The 9,418-nt window shown below is 33.4% G+C and overlaps 1 protein-coding gene across 2 annotated transcripts in view; it reads left to right on the forward strand.

Annotated features, from left to right (window-relative positions):
* The window catches only part of LOC118274248 (RNA polymerase II elongation factor ELL), a 47,468-nt gene extending 39,058 nt beyond the window's left edge, over positions 1–8,410 (forward strand). For both annotated transcript variants that reach the window (XM_035591685.2, XM_035591684.2), the window contains 2 exons: positions 699–836; positions 2,248–8,410. In XM_035591685.2, the coding sequence (XP_035447578.2) occupies positions 699–836; positions 2,248–2,301 (192 nt within the window). In that variant the 3' untranslated portion in view covers positions 2,302–8,410. The remainder of the gene's footprint in view (positions 1–698; positions 837–2,247) is intronic.
* The last annotated feature ends 1,008 nt before the right edge of the window (positions 8,411–9,418 follow it).

The following is a 9,418-nucleotide window of genomic DNA, read 5'->3' on the forward strand; positions in this document are numbered from 1 at the left end:
ATTAGGAAAACTAGTTGCCTAGACTGTCAAATGTATTTAAAAATACAATTATTATAATTGTGTGACTCATCAAGAGTTTGATAAGTAAATAATCATAATTATCTACTGTATTTCTATGAATTATCGATACAGAATGAGATACGCATGACGCGATCTTGTGTGGTTGTGTAACAATCATTTGAAATAATTGTTGTACGCTCAACTAAGTGGCTGATCACGTGCCGAAACTACCGATAACATTGTGGTGACGAAAAAGATAAATAAATGATTGCAATAATCTCGAAATTTCCATAAGTAAAGGTGTCGAAAGTTCGAGAATGTTCTAGAAACTTTGGAACGAATGTTGATGAAAACTATAGTTTTTGGTCTCCTGGTGAAGAAATATAAAAAATGACAAAATTATTCATTTGAAATACACTAGGAATACACTTTTGAACGTTAAAGCAAATGGAATAATATTAAAAATGTCTGTCTGTCAGTCAATCCTCTAGTGAAGCGATTTGCTTGTTCCAAAGTTTAGATTCCTATGGAGAAAAACGAGCTATAAACTCCATAGGTCTTACTCTTTTACTTGAATATTTTTAGATTTTTGATTATTTATGTTATTTTTTATTAACCTTTACCCATTTTGATGTACCTGCCTATTAATCCATCGACTCTACCACCAAATTTCTAACAGAAATATGGTTATCCCACAGAGTATAGAACAACGCATCGTGGATGAATACCGACGCGTTAACAACGACCCAGCGTATAAGCAGGAGAGGCGGCGTGTCAACTACCTGCATCGCAAACTTACTCACATCAAGCGTATGGTTTATGATTATGATCAGTTGGTGAGTATTTGAACTTTCTTAGTAACTTGTTTATAAGAGAAACTAAATATTTATCATCATATCAGCGACAAGATGTCTACTTCTCAACATAGTTCTCACAAAATGACTGATAAAAATTGGGGTACTGACTAAAATGGTCTATTTTGGCTACAGTTGCCAATAAGAGAGAATCTGTTTCATAGACTTTAGTAAAGACTTTTCACTTCTTGCTTTTTTGTATTCATAGGTTCTAAAGTGAATTTGCGTGGCTCTTTTTTATTCCATTTCACCATATTGCTTGCATTTAGATTTCAACAAAGAGCCTGAACAACGAGTTTTATTGTACCTAATCTGTATATTGTAAAAGAGAACAATGGATTAACTTTTTATCACGACAGCCTTAGAATGAAGGTTTGTTAGAGGTTATTTCAAAGATAAAATGAACTGGTCCGTTCAGTATTATTGTTACAAATCGGATGAATGACTTAACATATAGATACCTACGTCATTTCGATGGTTGTATTGAGAATTAAATGAGTATTGGGTCGAGAGATTCAAATTGACGATTCTTTCAATCGATTTTGTCTGAAGTTTTTTAGGAATATCATTGACCCCAGCAGTGATTATCAGTTTTTGTTGATAGATATTTCTATGTAAAATATTTCTATCCTTTATTTCTCTTTAGATGTCATTAGACACTGATGAAAATTGATGTCGTGACTCATATCTACTTCAGACTCAAAATAAGATCTCGCATGAAACGTTTTGTAGATCACAGCGTTGTTCTATGAATGTATAGAGCGGCCCCCTCAATTTGATTTGTTTATTTCAAGTCTGTAACGCATTTAAAGGACTACGGGAACATACCAGTAAGTCATTGTAATGTCACCGTAGATCGATACGTTGTATGTTTAGGAAAATGTGTTGTTCTGTAGATAAAGTGTATTATTTATAGTTCGATATCTGTGTCTCGTTACTTGACTGATATCCAATATCAATAACAATATAATCGATTTGATCTTAACGAAGTTTTTAAAAGTATTCCGTTCTATATATCAGATTGAGCAGTTAACTTGCTTCCATGTACAGTAAAGCCACTTGAAATTGCAGTAAATTTATCACAGGACAATCTATTGTTATCGATATCGGTTTCACAGTTCGAATGTACGTATTTTAGCATAGTGAATTTGAGATAAGAAGTGTGAAATTATATGCAAATATTATGTATGTACTTTGAAACTACTGCATGCGTGTTGTTTTACTATTACAACTTAGAAAACGAGTTGTTATTTTACGTAGTAATTTTGAATGTTGCATTGGAATTATGATTAGAAATTTCTGATAGTGTTGAGGAATGTTTTGATAAATGTAGGCAGATAGTTTAATAGTTTTATTACAATTGTAATATTAATGTAATGTATTTTGTTTACAGCGAAACTTGAAGCCAGATCGTGTTTCGACCGCGAGCACAACGCAAGCGTACTGACACTCGAGTTTCCCGCCGCCCGCCGCTCGCTGCCTTTAGTACTGATATATAATTAACACGCCTACCCAGAGCATCTCAACAGGTCATAGACATTTGTATTATAAGATCTATAGTTTTTATACGAGTCAGTGTCTCCCGTTTAGTGACAGAGTTAAGCTTTTTATATATATAACGATAGGCCTTCGGTGTACTCTTAACGGTCCAGGTAATGCTGCGCTGACTGCAAAACGTTTTATCACAAGGAAATTGTACGGTGAACCTGTCTTATGACGTTGGCTGGAGACGGTAATCCCTGGTCGAAATGTGGTGCCTTGAAGTTTCAGTGAAATGCAGTGGTTTTGTAAATATCATCAGTTTATTGTAGTGTAAGGAACGATCCGTTCCAACTGCATTGGTTCCACATTTTGGCCATACAGTTCCTTTTATAAGGATTTGATTATCGTCTCCGAATGACTTCTACGACAATCGCTAATTTGTATGTGGTTCTTCTAGTGGCAGGTTTTCTAATGTGACTATGTTATTAATTTTGACTATTTCTGTTTTTATTAGTGGTTTGTACGAAGATTTAATTTGAAACCCAGTTTCTTATTGAAATAACTGGATTTTAACGTTTGTGATGACGATCTTCGTGTAAATCCCCTAAAGCGTTTTTTTCAATGAAATTTAATACGAAACGTGAACACCATTTTCGTTCTAATATACAAGGAAAAGACCTTAATAAATATGCATGAATCATGCCAATCAACTAGTTATTGTCATTGGAATTATATACGTACTAACGAATGACCTTTACTCGGGACGAAAATGAAAGTTTGCTGTTCGTTCTATAATTGAATAAACGCCTGTTATTGAAGTTATGAAATTACGTTATTTGGAAATATACATCTCTGATGTTGTGCTAGCCTGCCAACTTGGCAAGATGAACACTAGTTGTGACTACACATGGTTAAGGAATTATTGTTCTGTTTTTAGTCATTCTCATTGTAGTTAATAATAAAAAAATATTAAGTTACATAATAGTATATTAAGTTTCATTGTTCTTCCATTAATTTTAACAGAGCGATACCTTGACCATCTGATTAAACGGAGCGATACTCGCTGAAACCGATGTGAGTTCCCATACTGATACACTTTTATTCAATACTTTGTAATACAACATGGTATATGTACATATTTATCTTCCTTTCGGACCTAACACTTGTTTCTCGCTTTTCTAACGAAGTTTATTCAGATTTTTACTTAGTTTTAACTGAGCAGAAACAAAATGGTCTGCCAAACTGTCCTTGTTTGTTATTGTCAATGAAACTTGACAATTGCAATATTACTCCGTCGTCAGTCGTGTGGCGACTCTAATCGCCATAACGAAGACTTGAACTGGTTGATTTTTATATTGTAAATAGCATATTATGTATATTAAAAAATAAATTATCAAGTATATAATAGTCCAATTAGATATATGTTCGTCCACATTTTATTCCAGTCGAAAATGATTGCCGTCTAATGTTATTGTTGTCCAAATGAAGTTTGCTTATACTGTTTCTTAATTATTTTACTATTTCACTTGTACCGAGGTCAATGTGTAAATAATTTGATGTCGCACACGTATGACAAGTGCTGAGAACTTGGACAATTCTTACGAGTCAATTTGATCGACTATTGGCCTTCGATAACAATTATATTGCCCTTTTTATCTACACTAATATTTAACCCAATGTCGTCCCTTCGCTTCTAAACAATCCATCCATATTTTAATGTTGGACGTTCATTTTATTTTGTCTTGCCCGGCTTGCATGTTGTACATAGTAGTATCTATAAAAGAATTTTATTCACGTTCTTGTTAAATTTTGTTATATTCTAGTGTAATAACTCAGGTTTATTTTCATTATTATATTATCATATTTATTAAAGTTTGGCTGTGTCGTGTTATTGCCGTATAAAGATCTTGTATATAGTGTATGGCTAAAGTAACTCATCGTATGTCACAAAGTACTCGTGCAAAAGTGACGGCTAATGTTGTAGTTTTAAAAGGGTATCGGGCATCACACGACAGAGTTCAAATATATAATTATGAGGTTATATAGTGTTTGCCAAATCGGAGTATTCGTTTATTTTCTATTGCCAAACATAACGTCTCGAAGATAGCAACAACCGGCCAGCGTTGAACATCCACTAGAAATAAGGAATTTATCTGGTCCTTTTCGGTAATACCCTCCAGATCACAATAAAATTCTTAGTAATTTTAGTATACATTCGGGCCAACGTTGAGTACTTATATGATCAAAGTTACGAGATACAGCTAAGCTAACAGCTTCACTGAGTCCCTGGTCCAATGTATGGAAGCCGTCTTGCATATTATGTCCTGAAAGTAACGTCCATATTTGAAATGATTTAGCGTTAAGTGATTCTGATTTTTATCTTCGAAAGCAAAGTCAGTTATGCAAGTCCATTACATAATTTCAAATGCAATTTAAAAACGGCATAAAGCGTCCTTAAATTGAATGATGTCATTGTAAAGTTAATTTTCACCTAATGTATACTTATTTGTTGTTATATGCGTATTATATAGTATAACGCGAACATTTGCGTAGGTTTACGAAACCTTGTTAAAGGATAAAGTTACTTCTGTTAGTTTTTTGTCAATTAAAGTGTCAAAACGGTATTAGGATTTCATTTTTCATTATAAACGTCAATTGTTTTTTATGTATATACAGGAACAGTAGATTTTCATTAGTGATGTGAAGTTTTTGGTCAATTCAAAAATAAGTGCCCTTTTGTTGCTCACGATACGATAATAGTTTGTGGTTTAATTATCGCTTTTTTTACTCATTATAATGCTCAATATTGTGGTCATGATATTAGATGATTAAATTTCGCTTTGGTTTTTAATTTATTTCTGTTGTTTATTTATTCAAAAATCACTCATTATCTTTTGTCGTCACAGTCACTCTTTAACAGTTGCTTTTGTTACGAAACGTTATTACAATGAAATGGCCTTGAGTGTAGTATTTATAAGGATTTGCAATCATAATATACATATAGTTATCAAATTAAACATTTACCATGTGTCGAATTGTTAATAGGAACCTGAAATAGTGAACAAAACTTTTATTCTTTTTACTTTATTGTTGTAATAATAGTTTTAAACAACAAAAACTGTTTGTGACTGTTGAAGATTTTTGGCAAGATATTGTTTGTGCGGGTGTTAACTTATCTCTTGTTTATAATGAGTGACCTTTATAACTCACTTGACAACCTGTAATCGATAACACACACAGACTAAACACACGTCAAACTGATTACCCAGAAACTCGTGTAAGTTAATTCCCGCAACGAGTAACACCTTAATCTTCTATTTTGCTTGCCTTTACTTGCATCGTTCGGTGTTAAATGTCATTTATTACAAGTATAATAATAAAAAAACGAACTCAATTGAAATCGATAGGAAGAAACAGTTAAAATGTTATTGTTACCACTAGTTTAAGAACTATCGATTGTTTTATTATAATAATTCGTATAACTATTGAATATAACGTGCATTATATTAACTGAAACATTTGTTTATTGATAGTAGATTTCTTCTGTTAATATTTTTCGGGGAGGTTGTTGATTATTGAAAGTGGATATTGTGAAAAATGCATTCCATTTGTCAAAACCGTTGACTTAGCACTGTTCATCGGCGCACCTAGTACATGGATAGCGATAAAAGAATGTGAATACTATATTTTTACAGGCAATAATGCATAGGAGATACGCGGTCGTAATTCCGTTCTAGATTCAATATGACACCACTAACTAGAAACCCTATCACGTGTCATATTGATATCTGCATAACGTAGATTAGACCAATATTTACAAATCCCAGACCATTTAAAATAAGATACCCCTTTCTAACGTAATAAATTATAATATTATCTAATTATACTGTCACAAAGGGAGTAATAAAATGTCAAATGTTGCTCGATTGTTACCGGTTAAGTTATTGTAAAGTTGGACAGAAATATTTGTATTTTGTCATGTTTATACAAAGGAAAAAAATATCTCAATAAAATATCATAGTCCATTGTACAGAGTAGAAGATATTTAGTATCTAGTGACGTCATCTTCTTAAATCCTAGTTAGTGATAAATTAGGAGTACTAATTCCCAAATATGTATGATTTGTTGTCGCATGACAAATCCGCCACACTGTATTTGTCTACTACGTTACTTTGGTTGTATTCGATCGCATCTACCTATGGAACTTCAAATTAGGTTGTGTTAACCCCATACTTCAACCATAACAATGAATGTGGCCTATTTTATTTAATTTAATATTGTTATATATGTTATCTAGTGGCATTTTTGTCATGTGCAAACTTAATATGTTATATTACTTAACATAGCTGATATTATAGCGGCTTAAGGCGGGCGTTACATACACGATGATCCTTACCTTACTTTAATTTTTAGATATAGATCTTTGAGTTTGCGTATTCTGATCAAATGTTATTGTAAATTTGCTGTACAGTAATCAGAGGTCGGCCGCCGCCGCGAGCCCGGGCTCGACATCGATTTCGCAAGACTGTCGATTCACCGAACAATTTGAATATTATGTATTATGTCAAATGTAAATAGAGTACGAATTAGACATTTAGACATGTTAAGGGATGTAATCTTAGTGTTTTATTTTTATTAATTGCTATAAAATGTATATGACGGGGAAATTATATGAATATAGATTGATGGTTATGGTTGGTGCGAACCGACCGCGCGGCGGCGGCCTTAGCGCTCAGCGCGCAATGAAACAATGCTGCGATATTCCTTGTGCCCCTCGAAATATCAGTGCATTATATATGAGTCAAGATGTATAGACGATGCGGTAGTGTTAATGTGTATAGATACGTTTATACAAGCTCGAGTCGGGCGGACGAGAGAAACAGACTTGCCAGCCGGTTCGAGCGAACGACGACTAGCTATGAATCCTGACATCGGCTCACGTTAATTAGCTTATAAATAAATATTTCATCAAAATATAAAATACACAAAAAAATGGATATAAATTTCTCGACCAAGTACTGGTTGTTTTTAAATTATTAAAATGTAAAAAAAAATTAGAGTATAAACAAAGTATAGGTACAATTTATGAATTATACTTTTCTTTTCGGCATTTCATGTAACAGTGGAAGAGACCTAGCTTATTTGCTACACCGAAATATTTTGTGTAAGTTCGCAACCCATGTTCACGTAGAACATCAAGCACACTTGTTGAAGCAACCTTACACAATGTCGAATGTTTCTATATATTTTGTGATTTCTTTTGCTCATTGTCCTCTTCCATTGCTTTTTTTTGTTTGTCAACTGTCTAAGTGTATAATATGATTTTGTTAAGGCAGGGTAATGCAGAAATGTGAAGAGGTACTTTTTTAATTTGAATTGATTGAGGATTTGTTTGAATGTTTTAAATTGAGTTACTTTTATCCATTCAATGGAATTTGTATTGTTATGAAAGGAGCCAGAGTTTGTTGTTTTTTTTTTAATTAAGTCAATTTGAATTTCGATTTAATGAGGCAGCAGATTAGTTTATTATAACTGTCAAGTTACCACAGAAACAATAGTCAGTTGTAGGCTCTCTTTGGCGTTGTCCTTATAGTTTTGAAAACTTTGGCTGAGCGCGGACGCCAGCCGTCCGCCGGCCTTATGGAAGTATATTAGGTAGTCAGTATTAGATCATGCAATACATGAGCTGAAGAGAGGTTGTGAAGAGTATCGTTGTAAAAGGTACCTATTCAAAATCTGGACAAACAGACTAACTTATCTTGTACGACAGATAGTGTTGCTGCAATGTGCATTTATGCCATCTTCTCTTTAATTTGAATAATGGGATCAGTGCCAAACTTTCTCCTTCTTATTTAGCTCAAAACGATGCAATTGTTAGCATGCTTGATGAAACAGCTAAGTAATTGTTTAGTTAGTCTGCCATTTTGTGAATATTTTGTTTTGATAGTAATATGTAAATCTTTTATAATATATTTGTTTACAATAAATAAATGACAACATTATAAATAAATGAAATTGTATTTTCCATTTAAACTGATGAAAAAAAAAATATAAAAAGAATAATATTGCAATGATATCTGATGTTTCATTTTAGGCCTTGGCCTAGTACGACTTGTTTCCTAATAGGTACAAGTATGCACTTACCGCATAGTTAGTATCGCATGGAAATATCATATAATCAGACAATCACATCTACGAGATGGTGCGACAGTAAAAATATCTTCAGCCAGTCGTTGCCAATTCCTGCAACTCCTGTAGATCAATTTGAAAAACATCGAAACTGTGAAACCTGATTGTCAAGGCTGTGAACATACATTCGTCTTCGATGCCGCAACTGCAATAAGCAAGATCTACATAAATGGGGGATCTAGAATGTTGGCTGTAGTGTATAGTAGGTATCTACAGAAATATATTTTGATGATTTGCAACGAAACCTTATAATATTTAAATATTATCATCGTAAAGTGGTGTAAATTACCTACGTATTACTCAAGAGAACAAAGTAATCTATCTACAAATAAAAAACCAATTTAAAAGTTTTGCGAGTGCGCAAATTATATACTTGGCCCTTTTTCATAAGATCACGCCTTTTGATCCCCTAGGGGGATGGGGGAAGAGGGAAGGGGTGATATACAAATACCTACTTTAAGCAATGTACCTAATATCAACATTTCACCAGTTATGTTACGAGACTTATGTAATGTGTGAGCCTGTATTCAGCTGGGCAATGTGTCTCAGGTTCGATTCCTGAACAGAGTCATGACGATGAGACGCCACAGAGGCGTTAATTTAATCCTGTGAGGCAACGAACGTTAAAAAAAACACCGCTAGTTTTAATACTGAGAATTTTTGAAAGCACCAAAAATTCTTATCCTGGCCCCGACCCGAGAATTGAATCCAAAATCTCTCAAGTTACAAGGAAGATGTTATTGATGTTATAATACTGCAGTAGTAACATACGCACATTGGTTTCCGTGGATGGGTTTAGAACCCTATCGAACCACCACGATATTCCTGCTAAAATGAAGCTCAAAAGCCCAGAGTCTAAAATATTAAAAAATGTTTATTTATATTTTTAATCC

The sequence above is a fragment of the Spodoptera frugiperda genome, chromosome 3 (assembly GCF_023101765.2).
Source record: "Spodoptera frugiperda isolate SF20-4 chromosome 3, AGI-APGP_CSIRO_Sfru_2.0, whole genome shotgun sequence".
In the NCBI taxonomy this organism is placed as follows: Eukaryota; Metazoa; Arthropoda; class Insecta; order Lepidoptera; family Noctuidae; genus Spodoptera; species Spodoptera frugiperda.